We start from the raw sequence: 17,757 nt of genomic DNA, 5'->3' as shown, positions 1-17,757 counted from the left end.
ATTTCAAAACGGACCCTCCACCATGGTTAGTGGAAGGTCGTTAATTTCTGATGAATTTGTAGACGACTTTAATCTGAATCACCCTTTTCGTGCTTTTGCCGTTAAGTGTTTTTACTGCAGCTCTGCCAGCTCACCTGTTTTTCTATTGAGTGGTTCGAGGTTGTTGCCTTCTAGGATAGGTCTTTCTCCTAGATTGGAGCAACCTCAAACCAAAAGCATTGACATTGTCCATAAGAAAATGGTACGAAAGGAAGAACCTATAAAGAAGAATAAATAAAAAAAGGTAATAAAAAATACATTTGATTTTATTTTTTGGCGCAAATTTCAAAAAATTGTTAATTTCAATAACAAAATAAACATATAAAAAATTGCCTAATCTAGATGAATTAGGTATTTAAGGATAGGGAATCACATAAAGCTTAAACTAAATGAATTTCTGGACACATTGATTGGTAATTTTACAGATAACGAACGAAAAACCCCTATTTTTACTATACCCCCGAGAGGCGATAAGCCCTAAAGACTAGCGAACCTGGCGGGCAGAGTTGCCATTCGATCACCATTTGGTGATCGCCCGATCTCGATCTCGTCGATCAGTGAATGAAAAAGTGATCGATTGATGATCGACCTTGATCAAATCGATCGTCTGCATTTTTTCTGTTTACCGAAAGGGTTTTGTTTACACAACCCATCAAGCACTTGTAAATCTTTGTTTTTTCTGTACTGCTAACTTTTTCAAAGTAATGTGGTGGGACAAATACTACATATTTTTCCTTTTCTGTCAGTGCAGGACTTTAGGTTGACACTCAGTTCTGATAGTAGTGGAAATTGAAAATATAATACATTTTCTTTATGATACCAAATTTAATTAGGCCTAGGCCTAATGATACCAATGATTTGTAAGTAGCTACTTACAAATCAATGGTATCATCTTTTGATGTTGAAGGTGAAGGCTCCACACTCATCTCACAATCGTTAAACCTAGGCAGTTTTAAAAGATTTGACTATTTCTAGATTCTAGAATCTAGTATAGGGCTGTTCGACATCTTTTTGACATTTGTTGCCATCGCGACAACGCAGCATTTGAGTCAAGATGATGTTTGCTACAATTGGTCGGACAAAATCTGACGTCATGTGACCTACGTCAATTTGTCAGAAAGGCGAGGCGGACTATTGTAGCAGAAAAGATGATCGAGAAATATCTCGATCATGTGACCCTTTCGATCTCGATCTCGATAACCTCTGTGATCAATTCGATCGCCTCGATCAGGGAAAATTGATCGATCGATCGTTCGATCTCGATCATTTCCATCAATCGCGGCAACTCTGCTGGCGGGGAATCTTGGGACACTTTACTGAACACCCGCCATTCTTCCAAGAGACTGGGATAGCGCGAGAGTGTACCTTTCCTATTATATGGTGACGCAACCATGACGGAACAACCAGATTTGCATCACCACCAGATGTCTATAGCATCGCCGTGATGAAGCAATCTTCAAGTAAGGTAGGGAATCTACTTACAGGGCAGATCTCCCACGATAAAATTTATTATGGGCAGATGATCAGCTGATCAGCTACAGAAAAGCCAAAAGCAAATGAGTCCGACTTTCCGCTAGACCAAAGTTCCCCGGATTTGACCGGGGCTCAAGTTACTCGTTTTCCCATAAGGCTGGATCCCAGGTTGCCACGATGAATGGTAGTGATGCCAAGCGGATTTTCTCCAGAACTATGTCTGAATCTGAACACGTTTTTTTTAAGTCCTTAAGAAAGAAAACAAATTAGGATTTTATTAAAAAAATTTGAAAAAACTCGAATTTTTTTACAGAATCTAGCAATAGATCTTATTGCGATTCAAAAGTACGCAATAATAAAGCCCCCACAACAGTGTTGCAAGATTGAATATTTAATTTTTTAAAGTAATCTCGCAACACTGTTGTGAGGGCTTTATTCATAGGGAAAAGGTGGTCACTTAAAATATATTTTTTCTACACCTGAACTTGTAAGTAAAATTAAGAAAAAATTCACGGGACACGGGGAAGGGTTATACAAAATCATGGTATAAAATAGAAAAATCAATATGAATTCCATATACCCGAAAATACGTGTGTGTGAAGCACGTAAACAGTAGGGAAACGCGAAAATGGCTGATCACCCTCCCGGTTCGGCTGACCTGACCTCTACCGGCATGCGCATGCAGGAAAAACGCTTCAGGAGGGGTATAGGAGAGTTCAGTCTTTACCTTGTAGTCTATGCTAAAAGGTCTCTTTGAAATCGCGCCACCAAATCTCCAGACCATTCCTAGATGGCGCTTTTTCGAAGAGACCTCCATAAAAAATCGCTAGTAAAAAAGTAGCTTCCCGTTAAATTCCCTTAAATGGGAAATTTAACATTGTCATTGGCAACTATCTCTCCATTCCCCTGGCTAGACAAAATTATCCTATCGGAAATTTAACATGGAGAGTGGAAACCATCTGTGATCTGTCCATCCATACCCATGCCCACATACGAAAAAATGAGCCCAGAACAAGATAGGGTTATGCAACTCCGCACAACATGAAATGCAGAACCATCTGTAGCTATTGGTGCCAGCGCCCTCTCTTTTCGTTGTGTGACATCGCGGACAAACGACAAAGCCAGAGTCTCCGTCTCATATGGGAGGGCGTGGTTTCAGTCGGCTGCTTTCTTTTTTGTGTCTTGAGGTTATTTACATTGTAGATTTGACTGTCTTTCTCGTAGTGAAGTAGTCATATATACTGGTGAGGAGGTGAGATTTCTTTTCAGTAATTTCCAGTCTCTTTTGGCAGCAGCGAGACGTTTAAATTCAAGTTTTACGCGGCATTCAGCCTGTCATCTTTTGTGTGTGTTTTGAATCGCTTTCACGTCAGTTGTGTAATGTGAAAATATACCGGCCATTGTGAAAGAGCTGCTCTACTACCTTTTCAGTTTGAAATATTTTTTTGAGTAACGTCATCTGCTTTGTTCTCGTAGTGACAATTGAAAAATGTCGTGGAGATTTAAAGCTTCCAAATACAAGAATGCTGCCCCAAAGGTGCCCAAGCCTGATGAGTGGGTCAGAGACCTCAACATTGGTTCCTACCAGATCAATGGACAGGTTATCAAGGCCTCAGCATCATTCATGGCCTTCAACGCTGATGTAGCAGGTCAGTAATTCAGATCTTTTCAATCGATAACATCAGTGACTAATGATTTGTCTGCAGGGAGCAACTTGTACGTCATTCCACTCAACGACACAGGGAGAAAGCCCAAAAACTATCCACTCCTTCATGCTCATTCCGATTTAGTCACTGATTTGGATTTCTCTCCTTTCGACGATGGTTTGTTGGCTACAGGGTCCCAAGATTCCATGGTAACAAAACTTTCGTGCCAACTCTTTTGTACAGTTATGAATGTCATTTCCCATTGCTGTTTGCAACCAAAAAAAGGTCAAATTGTGGAGCATTCCAGAGTGTGGATTGTCAGAGACTTTGACGACGCCCGAGTGTCAGCTGACTCGCGTCCATCAGCGTCGAATAGAAAACGTCTTGTTCCATCCCGTCGCTGATTTTCTGCTTTCCACTTCGTCGGGAAATGCCATGACCTTGTGGGACATTCACAAGCAACAAGAGCTCATGAGTATAAGTCCTGCCTTTGTCAAGTTTTCACCCACTAAATTCTGCATTTATTCTAATCCTTTTCATTCACGTGTATACTTTTATTTTTGTTTTTTTTTAACAAAGCTTTGAACAACGAAGAGGAAGTCTTTCAAAGTCTGTCGTGGAAGGCGGACGGCAGCGTGTTGGCGACCACTTCCAAAGATAAGAAAGTTCGTATTTGGGACCCTAGAGCTAATTCGGTTACCCATTCGGCCGATAGTCATTCCAGTAACCGCGAATCTGTAACCACCTGGCTCGGGGCTTCTAATCGTATTCTCACTTCCGGTTTCGATTCGGTAAAAGAAAACAACAAAATCAATTGATTGTTTGTTTATTTTTTAAAGAAATGTGGTTCTACATACTAATTTTTTGATTATTCTTTTTAAATCGAATTAACAGAGCCGTCAACGTCAGGTCTTTGTTCGTGATGTGCGCAACTTTTCTCAAGTGGAATTCTCTCTAGTCTTTGATAGCTCAACTGGGTGGGTACATTTGCCTAATGACATTAGCCAGGCCATTGATTTGTGCCAAATTGGTAATCCCCTCCTGTGAATGTCACATTGAATCCTCTTTTTCTATCACCAGGCTGTTACTCCCACTCTTTGATGCCGATACTCAAATGCTATTCCTGGCCGGCAAAGGCGACAACACGATCGGTTTCCACGAGGTGAACGAACGTGATCCCATCCTCACCGAAGGTTTGAGGTAATTTCCCAAAAAAATTCCCATCGATATAATTTTATACGTTAAGTTTTATTTAATTGTTTTAATTGTCATACGACGCAGGCACACGGGTCAGCAAAGCAAAGGTGCTTGTCTAGTCCCTAAACGAGCGCTGCGAGTCATGGAAGGCGAAGCCAACCGCGTCCTGCAGCTGACAGCCAACGCTGTCGTTCCCATATCATATATTGTCCCACGAAAGGTATATATACATTCTAATAATAATATTACACAGTAGAAGCTAATAATAAATGCATCTCTCACACTGGGCTCGTAAAAATACCTGTTTGGAATTTTAACAACTTTTTTATCGCCTATCTCACAGTCGTACCGAGAATTTCACGCCGATCTGTTTCCGGAAACAGCTGGCTCGGAAGCTCCCATCTACGCTAGTCAATGGATGACTGGAACCAACGCCACGGTCGAGAAAATTCTCCTGGATCCTAGCCGTTGGCAAGGGAAAAATCTCCACGTAAAAAATCAAAATTACCCACCTTTTTTATATTTTCAAACACGGAAAAAATTAATTTTCCTCCTTTTTCTCATTTTATTTACTTAATTTCGTGGGAGTGCAGATCATCCGAGGTCCTTTGAGCGAGCGCAAAGAGGAAGTCAAAGTGGTCAAGACAGTGCCTACACCCAAACCGCGAAAAACCGTGTCCGACGAGAGCAGTTTAACATCCAACAACATCATGGCCAAAGTATTTTTCCAATATCTACAATTTCCGACATTTTTACTAATATTTGACCATTTAATTTGTCAGCCTTTCGTGGCCCCCAAACCGACGCCGAGATTCAACGAAGGGACGACAGAGAATCAAAGCAGCCCTCGACCCGTGGCCGTCAGACGCTCGTCTTCGCTGCGCACCGGCCCGTCTGCCACGGTCGAGGAGAAGGAAAACAACACCAACGGCAACCTGACGGACATGAGTGCCAAAAGGCGAAGTGATAGCGACCGCACAGTCAACCAGGTAACCCATTTTCATATTTTTTTGACATTTAATTCAATTTTTACCTGTGACTGTTGACATTTTGACTTTCCAGGCCAAGAATGGAGAAGAGGATGACGTGTTCAAGGTTCCGACGACAGCTCAACGCCGGCAGATGTTCCAGGACCGCATCAATTCCGTTCAGGAGACGTCGTCCGGCACTAGCGTCGTGGACAGCAGCTCGTCCAACACCGTCGCCGCTTCGCCACTCCCCAAACGAGCCACTCGCATTTTCGGTTTGACCATTTTTCTCTATTTTATATCATCTCGTCGTCATGGCAAAATTCGTTTTCTTTTATAATTAGGTCGAGTGGCCAAATTCCGGCACCTCCACGGCACGGTCATGCCGCGCAATACTCACCTGGAAAACTTTCGCGGCCTTGACAACGCTCTGCCCACCGAGTGCAACGGCTTCCACGGTATTTCTTTAGTGGGAATAAGTTAATCAACAACCGAAAGCTGACACCTTTTATTTTTATTTTATTTCAGGTAATCCGGAACGTGTGGCCGTTCCGCTCAACGGACCCGGCGGTCGCATCGCTATTTTGGAACTGAAGAAAGGCGGTCGCCTACCCGACGGCCCCCTGGCAGCCTTTTTCAATACGTGCAAAGTGCTGGATTTTGCCTGGGATCCTTTCAACAACCGTCGCCTGGCCGTCGGTATGGCAACTGATCGTTTATTTCTTTTATAATCGTCATTTTTAATTGATTTTTCTCTGGCACAGCTTGCGACGACGGACGGATTCGCCTTTGGGAAGTGAATGGCGACGGAGACGCCGGAATCCTGATGGAATCGTCCAACGAGCCGGCCAAAATGCTGGAAGTGGCCCAGAACACGGACCGGATTACCATCGTCGTTTTCCATCCGCTGGCCAACGACGTGATGGCTTCCGTTTCTGCCGACTACGTCATCCGCGTCTGGGACATTCAGACCGGATCCGTCACTATCCAACTGGATCCCCATCCCGACCAGGTGACTGACCACCACCACCGACGACTTATATAATAAAATTTAGATTCAAATTTCAATTTTTTTAATTTCTAAGGTTTTCGGAGTGGCTTGGAGTCCGTGCGGATCGTATATCGCCTCGGTGTGCAAGGATGGCAAGGTGCGCATATTCGAGCCCCGTGCCAGCCGGACGGCCATTCGTCAAGGTGCCGGACCCAATGGCGTCAAAGGCGCTCGTGTCACCTGGGCCCTGGACGGGAAATTTCTCTTGGTCTCCGGTTTTGACAAGTAAAAAATAAAACTTTAACCTTTTTTTAAATAAATTTTTTAACTTTTATTCGGGGGGTTGGCAGGTCGTCGCAGCGACTTTTGTACGTTTTCCGCTCGACGGATCTAAGCGCTTCGCTGAATACGCTCAACCTGGACGTTTCGCCCACTCTACTCATTCCTTATTACGACGAGGACAGCGCCACACTCTTCCTGACCGGAAAGGTATAAAAACCAAACATCAAATGAAATCATTTCCAATTTTATTTTCAATTCTATCGATTCTCTGCGCAGGGAGACACCACAATTCATTGTCACGAAGTGTCGGAAGATCATCCGCACCTTTTCCCGCTGAGCCACCACAAATGTTCGACAGCCCTTCAGGTAAAAGTTAAAAAAATTGAATTTAAAAATCCAATTTTTTAAAAACTTTTGAATTAAAATTGAACAAAAAGGGATTGGCTTTGATGCCGAAACACGTCTGTCAAGTGAAAGATGTTGAATTCGCCCGTTTCAGCACGTTGACATCCAATTCGATCGAGCCTCTGTCTTTCACAGTTCCCCGTGTCAAGGTGAATTCGCCCTCCAACTTATCTGAAAAGTTCAAATCATTCTTTCTATTTCTTTTATTTGCAGAACGATTATTTCCAGGATGATTTGTTTCCGCCCACCAAAGTGCTGTGGGAGCCGACGATGACGGCCAGCCAGTGGTTTGGCGGTGCCAACCTTCCACCAAAGCGGATGGATCTCAAGCCAAACGACATGGAAACGCGTAAGTCATTCGATTTCGCCCATCAAATCAGCTCGCGAGACGCCAAGCGCCGACAATAAATACCCATTTGTATGCCTCCCTTGGTCGTTTTGCAGTTTCCAGTTTGAAGGCTCAGTCGACGACGCCATCAGCCACGACGGCTCCTCCCATCGTCGAGCCGATCGTATCTGTGACCAACGGCGGCGGAGGCATCGGCGGCGGCTTTTTATCCGCTGTCAGCGCGCGCAAAGAGCGTGAAAAAGGAGCCCAGGTATAATGCTCCCCCATCCCGGACGGAAATCCCCATTTTTATTTCCCACCCTAAAGCCTCTTTTTATCCGATGGTGGAAAGGAAAATGGCGAAATCCTTAAACGAATGGGGATGAATTGTAATCTTCTTTTATTTTGTTTCCCCTCTGACCCGACAGCTGGAAGCGGCCATCAGTTCTCAACTGGAGGTGAATCTGACGCTAGAGCAGGACGAAATGGTCGGAGTCGACGAATCGGAATGGGTAAGGATCAACTCGTCAACTCCCCATTTCTTTTCATCTTTTTTCATTATTTTCTCTCCATTTTTCAATAGGATAATTAACGAACCATTCCAACAGCTGGATGGCTTGCGGGGATCAACCGGAAATAAAAAAGGAAAAAAACAATTGAATGGCTTCTCTTCTTCTTCTTAGACTTTCAGCGTCATAATCATATCCAATGGAAACGTAAAATTAATTAAAAATCATAATAATAATTTTCCCATTTTTTTTTTCTTTTGTGTCCCTAAACCCAAAACTCTTTAATTTGTTTTCTCGACGTCTTTATTTTCGTCTTTAATCAGTTTTTGAGTGTTTTTGTGATCGTTGCTCTCATCAGATAATTGAGCTTTCTTCGTGCGTCGATTACGTCATAGCTTGTTTTCCTCCCCCCCATCTCGTCTGTATCCGTGCCAATGTCTTTTTCTCAATATTTTGCCTCTATTTCTTCAAAACTTTCGAAACAACAAAAAAAGGGCGCAAAAATTAAAAATAATAAAACGAAAAAAAAAATTACATCATTGGAAAAACAATTTGATAAACTTTTATTTCAGATTTTTTCTTTTAGTTTAATTTTTTTTTTGTTTAAGTTTTTAGATGCGATTACCGACGCGGTCGCGAGGGATCAGCCTCAATTCCGAGCCGTGTTTGAGGAAGACATTACCTTTAAATGGGTGGACCAGGGATCAAATGTTATTTCCAAAAGGCCATAAAATAAAAATAAAAAAGGAGAGAAAAAGGTTAAAAGGCAATCGGCGTAAATTGTTATGTTTTTCACACACGAAACTGACCGGCAGTTTGTTGTGGATTGATGCCAATTCCGTCGTCGGTGATGATGGCCGACGTGGCCGGATCGACTTTGAATTCTTCGGCCGAGAATTTGAGCACGGCCGTGAAAGGCGTGGCTTCCGGAACGCTCAGCCTAAAGAAATAAAATAAAATAATTCATCCGGTTAATAGACCAAACAAAAAAAAATTTTAAATTTTAATAGCTGATGTATTCAAACTATTATTTTGACTTTAATGACCATTAGTTACAAAAAGGGAGTAGAAAAAAGTTTCGGTTGTACAAAGGAGCGAACGACGGAATGGCTCGGAGGTCGTTCGGTGAATATTCGTTATTTTTAATTGGGGGTCTTGATCGATAATCGCTGCTCCACTTCCATCCAGATGGAGCAGAGGCCGGCCAACTGTTTCTGACGATCGAGGAACTGGCGAGCTTCCGAGGTCACGTGATCCTCATTAAACCCAATGCAAAGAGGAGGAGGAGTGCAGAGGCTTTGCATGTGACGGACCAATTGATCGAGCGAGAACCACAGACCCCGAAAGCGGCTGTCGCTGGAAGATTGGCCTACTCCGCCATGGTCGTCATCATCTCCGGGCCAACTCCAAACGTGGTCCTGGCTGTAATAGACGGGAATCAAATGGCTGGCCAGCAGGCCCAGTATGTCCAGCCAAGAGTGGAGGAAATCGGGGCTCATTTCGCACACCTTGCGGCTCAGCACTACCGGGACGGCCAACAGGGCGCTGATCGTAGCAGACGGGCGGCCACCACCTAGACCACCCGGGGCGCAATTTTCCAGCCAATTGCGGGCACGAGTTTCAATGGCTTGAATCATCAGCTGGCCCAGTCTGACCTCGGGGAGCGTCCGACCTTCGCAAGTCAAACTGAAGACTGTCAGCAGCAATTCCGTCGTCTGCACGGATTTCAGTAACGGATCCAATTTGGCTTCCAGGATTACAGGATTGAGATCTCGCAGCAAGTCCTCCTTCATGATCAGGGCCTTCATCACAGAAACGGTCTGGCTGTCCTTCCCCGATTGGATCAAGCTGATGGCACTCTCATACAGGGACTTCCTCTCTACAGCACTCGAGCAGATGGCCTGGAACTTCTCTGGAGGGAAGACATTGCTCATGGCCTTCATGACCCAGAGCATTGACTCTTCCGTGATGTCTGGGTTGCGAAGGAACTCTTCCAGCAGCAGCAGAGGGGCTATCCTCAGGTTGGCACGTTGGAAGACAGAGTGCTTCCCCGTTGTTTCACCGATCCTGACCAGCTCCTCCTCCAGCTCTTGGATGTGACCTGATTTGGCCAGGGAATCGTGCATGTCCTGGCAGTACTTGGCCCAGTTGAATGCCTTCTCTGTGTTTTCCAAAGTCCATGACACACTGACGGCCGCTTGTGGCAGAATGTCCACAAGGAAAACCCGACAACGATCGACCATTTCGCCGACGGACGGCATATTGTTTCAAAACGAGAGCTAAACCAAAAGTTTTCGGTGGCAACTTACACTTTGAAAGGGAGCTTCGGATCGGACGTCAACGTGATCTTGAAAGTGACTTTACCGCTGCCGCTGCATAATAGAAAATGTTAATAAAAATTTGAAAAATAAAATTAGAATTGCCATTTTGATTACCTCATTTTGAGTATATATATTTATAAACAGAATAAAATGAGAAAATGTTCTTCGACACCAGTCGTCAACTTGACAGCTGTGAGCTGTTGGCGAGAAACAGGTTGTCAAACGACATTGCCAAATTTCTATAATTCCAATTTTCCCCCAAATCTCTTTCAATTATTTCTAGAAAATCCCTTTCAAATATATCCAGTTAAATCTGAATGATTTCAACACGCATAAAAAAACTATTGTTTCAATAGATTACTTTTATTTACTTTTGGCCTGGGGGTAGAAAGAAGACCAATTCGGTTACAAAATAAAACTGGGCATATAAAAGACAAATAATCAACTTTTTCGGTGCAAAAGATTCTAAATCTCGACTATATTTTTCCTCCAGAGAGAGAGAGTTGAGCCTTCCATAAATCTCGGAAAAACCCAGAAGAAAAAAGGTAAATAGTGCGAGAGCATCGCGGTATTAGATGTATAAGAAAAAAGGGTCGTTGTATTAAACTTTTGTGCCGCATATAGCACAGCTAGCTGTGAATATATAAAAGTGTGTGCTGTGATGTGTGTACAAAAGGAGCCCCGGCATGTCGTTGTAGATGTTGGCTCCTGTGTGCATGTGTGTGTGCTCTTAAACCAAGGATTTACGCGTCCGAGAGTGGCCCGTCTAAGTGCTGATGCATACATATAGAAAAGGCCTACAGCGGCAGCAGCAGCATTTGGGGAAAAAAATAAAAAAACTTTTTTCTTTTTATAATTCCAACATGGAAAATATAAGAGGACATGCAAATCGGAACCCAAACAAAAAATAAAATATATTTAAATTCCATTTTTTTGTTTTTTATATTTTATTCCTTAGATATTTTCCATCTTTCATGTCGACTTAATCCGCTCAAATGCAGTTTGTTACGTATTATATTTTCGGCTCTTTGTACATAGACATACATCTGTCGAGTGTTACGTATTACGGACTTCCGCTGCTGCTGGCCTTTCTTTGTTTTTTGTTTCTTTCAATGGATAAAATCTAAAAAGCTAAAACGAATATGTATAGCCTATAACAAAAAGGATGTGTGCTGGGCCACCCTCCCAGCACCCGATTTCCTATAGTCGAGAAAAGACACTTTGCCACTTTGGATCAAGTCGAAAAAGAGACAAGAATAAGAATACATAAAAAAGGCGAGGGATGCTGTACACATAAGCTGAACAACGATGTTGTTTAGGTTATTCATGTCGAGAAAAATATAGGCTAGATACATCCACCAGCACAGCATCAACACTCTGCATGTAAATATACAAAAGAGACGTTATAAATGTGTGTATGAAAGTTGCGCTATATTATATAGGCCCATGCAGCACGACATTCGATTCTTTCCGGTGCTCGATATTATATACACAATGTATAACTTAGGTCTACTAACAGCAGCACATTCTTCGTGAGTATAATTTTAAGGGGGATTTATAGGTGTTGAGAGGTTTGGCGCGGATCAACACTCGATCCATCTCACTTATTTTTTTTCTTTTCAAATCACCCGCGCTTTTATTTTCTTTGAAAAACTTTCGGATTTTCGTAACATTTGATTTACTAAATGACATTTTTTTTTCCTTTTTAAATGTCTATACTGCGATATGATGAATTTATCGGAATTTATCGGCGTCCATGTTTTCGTGATGCCAAGCCTCCTGGTCGGATTACAGATTGTGTGAAATATAGACTTTTATTGCATGCTGGGCGCCGTAGTAGGCTATATGTAGTAAGCACAACCGCAATCAATCCTCATACATTATATATAGGGTGCAATACGTTGTGTGTGTGTGTGTGTGTGTGTGTACGAGATCCACTCCACATTGTCTATAATCCCTTTTAATCATATACAACTCTGCTGCCGTATATATACTAGACACACACAAAAGCAAAAAAAAGGGGGGGGGGAGGCAATAATCTATAAAACTATGAAGCCGGGAATATATATAGGCTATTATATAGCAGTATATAATAATACACTACATAACAAATGGAAGTAAATCATTACAAAAGCCCAGCATATGACGCAGGGCCTATATAATATCTCATTACAGTTTATGGTAGGCTATATAATGGTTCCTATATGCTATGCTATTCAGATTGTCTAGCCTTATAATGAACTGCAAATAATTCAATGGCCATCAACATTTTTATTTTATTTTTTCATCAAAAGATTATGTCAAATACTAATAAAAGGATTATACCTACAATTTTATTTCGTCAAATCTTATAGCGTCAAATCCCCATGAAAGAAAAGTCGCTGCTGCTGCGAGCTGCTGCTGCACTCCGCTGACATTTGCGCTAATTATTTCATTAATATTTTATATTATAGCCCATAGGCCTACAGCAGCAGAGTTTTATACAATATAGGATTATACTTATATATCTTGTATATTTACGGAAAATTCTGCCGTGAGAATATGTCAGTTCACACATCGGATATATGGCATCTTATATGTATTAGAAAAGCTGATGATGGCTGTGCAAGTTTAACAGCAGCAGCCAACGCATCAAAAAGTCGTCGCACAGCAGGAAAACTTTGTCTGATATAATATTCTTTTCCTAATTCGCTTATACGTATACTTTTTGGCAATTTAGTTTTATATAATCTAAAGTCTTACGAAAAATGTTGGCCGGCAACAGCAGCTATACAAGCGAACCCAATGCACTTGTTACATACAACATGTATAAATCGCATTATTTAAAAAGAAAAAGTATAACTCAACTTTCGCTTTCTGCTGCTGTTAGCTCCCAGCACATGCAGTTCGCCGCGTCCGTCATCAATAAATAGCTAGAGCCGGATTTGATCTCTTAAATCTTGTATAAAGAAAAGGCTTAGAATGTTATAATTCCCTTTATACAGAAGATTGGCAGCAGCACCAGCCAAAAGAAGAAGAAGAATAAATGCGCGTGCAAAATATGTATATAACTTGAAACAAACGAAAAAAACAAACTCATACTTTCTATATCCTATATGGAATGTGTCAGCTTTTCAGCTTCTTATAAATATTTTTTTGTTTCTTATATTCTCTCTCGGCTGCTGCTATACTGCTGCAATATGTAAACATATAAAGAATCATGCATCAGCAACACGATTTTTTTATTTTAGTTTTAGAAATAGCAACACGAAAAATGTCCTTTTGCTTCATCTAAACAGCACAGCTATATAGCAAAAGAGGAAAGAATCTAAAGCCATTCCCTGGAGATCAAAGAGCTCCCTTCAAGGTCTTATACAAATCTAAATGCAAAAATAAAAAATCCATCGAAGAAATAGAACAAAAAGTCAACTTTAGCCTACAGCATTATATAAGTATCAAGTCGATGAGCCCCCATCAGCACCCAACAGAAAACAAAAAAATAGGCATAGCAAATTCCCGTGTCTCATCATAAGAGGACTGATGCTGGTATATTATATTATTAGATCGTATATAGACGTTATATACAGCAGCTTCCATCATCATCACATATTCAAGTGCTGCGCCGCTCAGAGCACACATCTAAACCGGGCCGGAATATAATATAAAAATAACCCAACATCAGCATATAGGAGAGTCCATAAATCGTATAGATGCGCAACACACAGCCATCATCCAGCCACTGAGCTATATAGAGAGAGATGTTTGATAATTTACCATCCAATTTGGATGGAAATCCTTCAACCCTTTTCCTTTTTATTTTCCTCCCCCTTTGGCTTTTCTTATATTCTCGGCTGCGCTAAACGCGTATATAGTGCACACATAGAGAAAGATTTGCCCTGTATATGTGCACGCGCGTTCAACAGCCGAATCCAATCCCATCAACGTCTAGCTCTCTCCCCCGCTCGCGCACTTTTGCTTGACTGCTGTGTGTATTTATTCCGAGAAGATGAGTTAAGTCTATGGAGAAACTTTTTCTATTTTTCAGAAAAGAAAAAAGAGCCACAGTTGAGGGGCAGCAGCATTCATCAAATGACGCGGCTCTCAGCACAGAGACAGCAGCACAGTACATATTTAGCCAATCAGCGACACACAGAAGAGCACAGCAGCAGCAGTATAGCCTATATAAAGAATTTTTAAAAAAAGGAAAAGAAAAGTAAGAATCCAATTAACTAATGCTGATGGCTTCCATATAATATAGCTGCTGCGCTGCTGCTGATGCTTTGCAGTTTGCCTGGCTGCTGCAACTTCTTATTTAGATATAGAGTATTATATCATATAATCCCACAGCAGACTTTGTTTGCCGAAGATGCTATACATTAGCTGGGGGAAAAAGAGGGAGAACTATCTATACGATGATGTTATACTCGTTATTGTAATATAGGCCCGTTGTTGTTTTTTCCTATAAAATTGATGGATTTCTTAATGAAATGAACGTCGTCGGCAGTTTCCTTATTCAAGACTCAGCCAATGGCAGCCCGCAGCCTTACTATATAGATTCCTATACATATTTGAAAAGTGTGATCCTGTGCTGTTGTGATGTGGCTTATATTTCCCCTAATTTTATTTATTGATTCCCTTTTTGGCTGCTGCTGTGGAAATGAGACGACCATCAAAACAGCCAAAGTCAAGCAATTTATTCCGAGAGTGACTTGTGCTGAGAATTTATATAAAATGTCAAATAAATATCTATAGATAGGCCTATTGTTGAAATCCCGAATCCTATCATTTGTGTGTCTATATATTTCCAATATTTTGATAAAGGGTTATTAGCATTTAGATGACGTCTCTCGGCATAGCACAGCTATTATACGTGAATCGCGATTGGAAAACGGGACAAAAAAGGCAATATCTATAAAGAATATATGGGTGAAATATAGAACGCAATAGCTTTGGGTGATGTTTATATCGATGGTCTTATTATATGTATAGGCTATTACATGTCTATAGATCGTTTATATACGTTTTTCGATTTGGTTACATGGCGAAGATTTCGATTCTTCATCGTGAACTATAAGAATCCCGCAGCATCCGTTTTATACAGCAGCAAATCCTGTTTTTATAGAGCGCACAGCAAGCTTATTCGTGCTTTTATTTCTTTACATTTATATACAACTATTATTAGCCCATAAATGTTACACACGTACGGGCTTTTCATTGAACAAAAGTCGGATAATATCTTGTAGGCAACATTTTCAAAATTCAGGTGAACTGCTGATGCCATCACATATAATAAATGCTATATAAGTAATATCAGATCGAGCCCAGCAGAAAAAAGTTAAATCATCACATTTTTATGCAATTCAAATCGTTTTTATTTCTTTTGGGGCTGACGCGCTTCATCTGCTGGCTGATATTCTTACGTAGGCCTATTATAAAAGGATGTGATTTATCCTTGACCGCATATACGCTCCCATCACATTGCACCATCGATTTTCGCCTGATCCCACATCGTATTTATATGCAGAGTTGCCGTACTATATATATAAGGAGGATCTATAGGCCGATATATGATGATAGTGGCATTTGCGGAGTGTTGGCTGATGTGATCGATATCGTTATTCCTTTATATTAGCAATATATCCCATATAATATCGGCGGTCTCCATCATCATGTATAATATTGCCTTAGATATATATAGACCAGTCGTTTTCCCATGCAGCTGCGGCTCAATAGATGTAATAGAGAGAAGCCTGCCCGCAGTGTCTGGAGGAATTCGTTGACCCGTGCTGTGATGAGCATCAGCGGCAGCAGCAGTGCAGCTATATAGCCCGTTTATATAATAGCCCCATCAGTGATGTGTGCGGGCATATATACTCCGGCATAGCAGCAGCAGGACCGACAACGATTGGGCGTGTCTTCTCTTCTCTTGCATGCGGCAGCAGATAGGGCTACGTATAAAAGCCGCATATATACGTACATTGGAGCATCATTACGGTGTTTGAATGGTTCAATAAGGATCTATTTTGAAGATGTGGGGAGGGAGGGAAGGAATAATTGTACGACATTTTATATGCTGATGCTTCGTCATTCTTCCTTTTTGGGGAATAGCAGGTTGAAATTTTGGAACTACATGTGCCATTTATTTGATGGGGAGTGAAATTATTTCCGATGATTTCAATACGAGAAATCAGTTTGATGGCTTTGATGTGGAATGATTTCGTTTATGGTTTCATTTTTTGGGCTACAAAACGCTATAAAATGTCTATAATTGATTTATTTTGTGTCATTTGCGAAACTTTTGATGGAATAGAAGAACACGAGCGGATTTTTATCACTATTATAGCCTATATAATTCAGTTCTTTTAGAATTTTTTTCAAAAGTCTTTCACTTTGAAAAACGGATTGTGGCTCAGCAAATAATAACCCGAAATACGTACAATAAAAAATAATTGAGGTGTAAGAAAATAAGAAAATGCATTGATATTAATTTTAAAAAACAAAACACCCGCGGGGAAAATTGAATGATTTTTATTTAATATGATTCAATATTTTCAATTTAATAAAAATTTTTATTAAACTAAAAAAATTTATTTGATTATGATTTGATTCATTATTAAGCTAGATAGAGCTAGGGAACGAATGGGGATTCTTTATATGAACATCACCCTTCCCCACGATGAAATGAAACGTTTGAATTTGAAGAATTTCCTCGTGTGCATCAGGTTATATTGTCCATCCAAATATAAGTTATTGGGGATGAAAGGAAAAGAAATCCGAGACGAGATTTACCTGCAGGTTTGCGGAGAAGGTGTCCCTCGTCCCACCAAATTTTTTTGTCTTTCTTAGAAATTCTCATAAGTCATAATAAGTAGCAAGCAGGAAATTCTATTAGCTATACTGTATGTCGTATCATCCCAAATTTGTATAAGAGGAGGGTTTCATAAAAAGCGAATGTTTCCTTGTTTTTATTTACCTGCTCAAGATTTTTCACTTTTTTTGTTAAAATTCTCGGGGATTTTAAATGATGTGACAACTGTACGAGGGTTAGCCATGGGAGAATTATTTGCTAAAATTAAAAAAAAAAAACTTATTTTCACTTTAAAATTAGATGGGGTTCTCTTAAAGCCAAAAATATGGAATTCTTAATCTGTGAAAGAGATAACGCAATAACTCTTTATATTTCAAAGCTATAATCACATCATCTTCCCATAGCTTTACCTGTTTGCTAAACTTATATATGGTCCGCCAAAGGAACCCTTTTTCCGTATATTTTAAGGCTCCTACAAACTGAAGAGGTCGGCTTCAAAACTAGACTATACCCATAACAACAAACAAATAATGATTGAGATAACATATTCAGTTGCCAGTTCTTTGCAGAACATTGCCAAATAATTTGTTTTCTATATTTTTTTTCGCTTGACTAAATGATTAACGGCCAACGTAATACTACTAAAATCATCGCTGACAATGAGTGGACATTCTAAAATATAATTCGCTTGATGACAAAATGATTAACGGCCAATGCAATACTAAAATCATCGCCTTAAAAAAATGAGTGGACATTCTATACAATCAAATATAGCCAACCACGAATATTTCTGTTGACTAATAATATACAC

The 17,757-nt window shown here is 40.7% G+C and overlaps 2 protein-coding genes across 3 annotated transcripts; one reads left to right on the top strand and one right to left on the bottom strand.

Annotated features, from left to right (window-relative positions):
• The first annotated feature begins 2,599 nt into the window (after positions 1 to 2,599).
• On the top strand, positions 2,600 to 8,216 carry LOC124199419 (coronin-7-like). 2 transcript variants are annotated; one of them, XM_046595229.1, is made up of 23 exons: positions 2,600 to 2,764; positions 2,989 to 3,161; positions 3,219 to 3,367; positions 3,444 to 3,633; positions 3,738 to 3,949; positions 4,053 to 4,135; positions 4,239 to 4,358; positions 4,440 to 4,575; positions 4,699 to 4,845; positions 4,949 to 5,074; positions 5,138 to 5,344; positions 5,418 to 5,598; positions 5,668 to 5,781; positions 5,852 to 6,022; positions 6,088 to 6,335; positions 6,409 to 6,599; positions 6,665 to 6,803; positions 6,873 to 6,962; positions 7,034 to 7,150; positions 7,215 to 7,350; positions 7,446 to 7,600; positions 7,758 to 7,841; positions 7,913 to 8,216. In XM_046595229.1, exons 2-23 carry the CDS (start codon positions 3,002 to 3,004, stop codon positions 7,919 to 7,921), a joined length of 3,165 nt encoding a protein of 1,054 aa, XP_046451185.1. In that variant the 5' UTR covers positions 2,600 to 2,764; positions 2,989 to 3,001; the 3' UTR covers positions 7,922 to 8,216. The 2 variants fall into 2 exon arrangements, with proteins under 2 accessions (XP_046451185.1, XP_046451186.1); XM_046595230.1 differs by having other exon boundaries at positions 2,626 to 2,756.
• Positions 8,217 to 8,384: 168 nt separating this feature from the next.
• On the bottom strand, positions 8,385 to 10,386 carry LOC124199420 (ubiquitin-fold modifier 1). The gene is made up of 4 exons (XM_046595231.1): positions 10,274 to 10,386; positions 10,148 to 10,210; positions 8,648 to 8,778; positions 8,385 to 8,520 (listed from the first exon to the last, which is right to left on the bottom strand). Exons 1-4 carry the CDS (start codon positions 10,276 to 10,278, stop codon positions 8,450 to 8,452), a joined length of 270 nt encoding a protein of 89 aa, XP_046451187.1. The 5' UTR covers positions 10,279 to 10,386; the 3' UTR covers positions 8,385 to 8,449.
• Positions 10,387 to 17,757: the final 7,371 nt, after the last annotated feature.

This window comes from Daphnia pulex, chromosome 8 (assembly GCF_021134715.1).
Source record: "Daphnia pulex isolate KAP4 chromosome 8, ASM2113471v1".
NCBI lineage: Eukaryota > Metazoa > Arthropoda > Branchiopoda > Diplostraca > Daphniidae > Daphnia > Daphnia pulex.
The sequence above is the reverse complement of the archived record's forward strand: the minus strand, read 5'-3'. Positions and strand labels throughout refer to the sequence as shown.

Bases quoted from the DNA above. Each gene is read 5' to 3' on its own strand.
- LOC124199419 (XM_046595229.1), top strand. From the start codon at position 3,002: ATGTCGTGGAGATTTAAAGCTTCCAAATACAAGAATGCTGCCCCAAAG. The intron at 4,136-4,238 runs GTGGGTACATTT...TTCTATCACCAG, and splicing joins GTCTTTGATAGCTCAACTGG to GCTGTTACTCCCACTCTTTG. The intron at 7,151-7,214 runs GTGAATTCGCCC...TTTTATTTGCAG, and splicing joins TCACAGTTCCCCGTGTCAAG to AACGATTATTTCCAGGATGA.
- LOC124199420 (XM_046595231.1), bottom strand. The intron at 8,779-10,147 runs GTAAGTTGCCAC...TTATTTCTTTAG, and splicing joins CCGAAGCTCCCTTTCAAAGT to GCTGAGCGTTCCGGAAGCCA. The intron at 8,521-8,647 runs GTCAGTTTCGTG...ACCCATTTAAAG, and splicing joins CAATCCACAACAAACTGCCG to GTAATGTCTTCCTCAAACAC.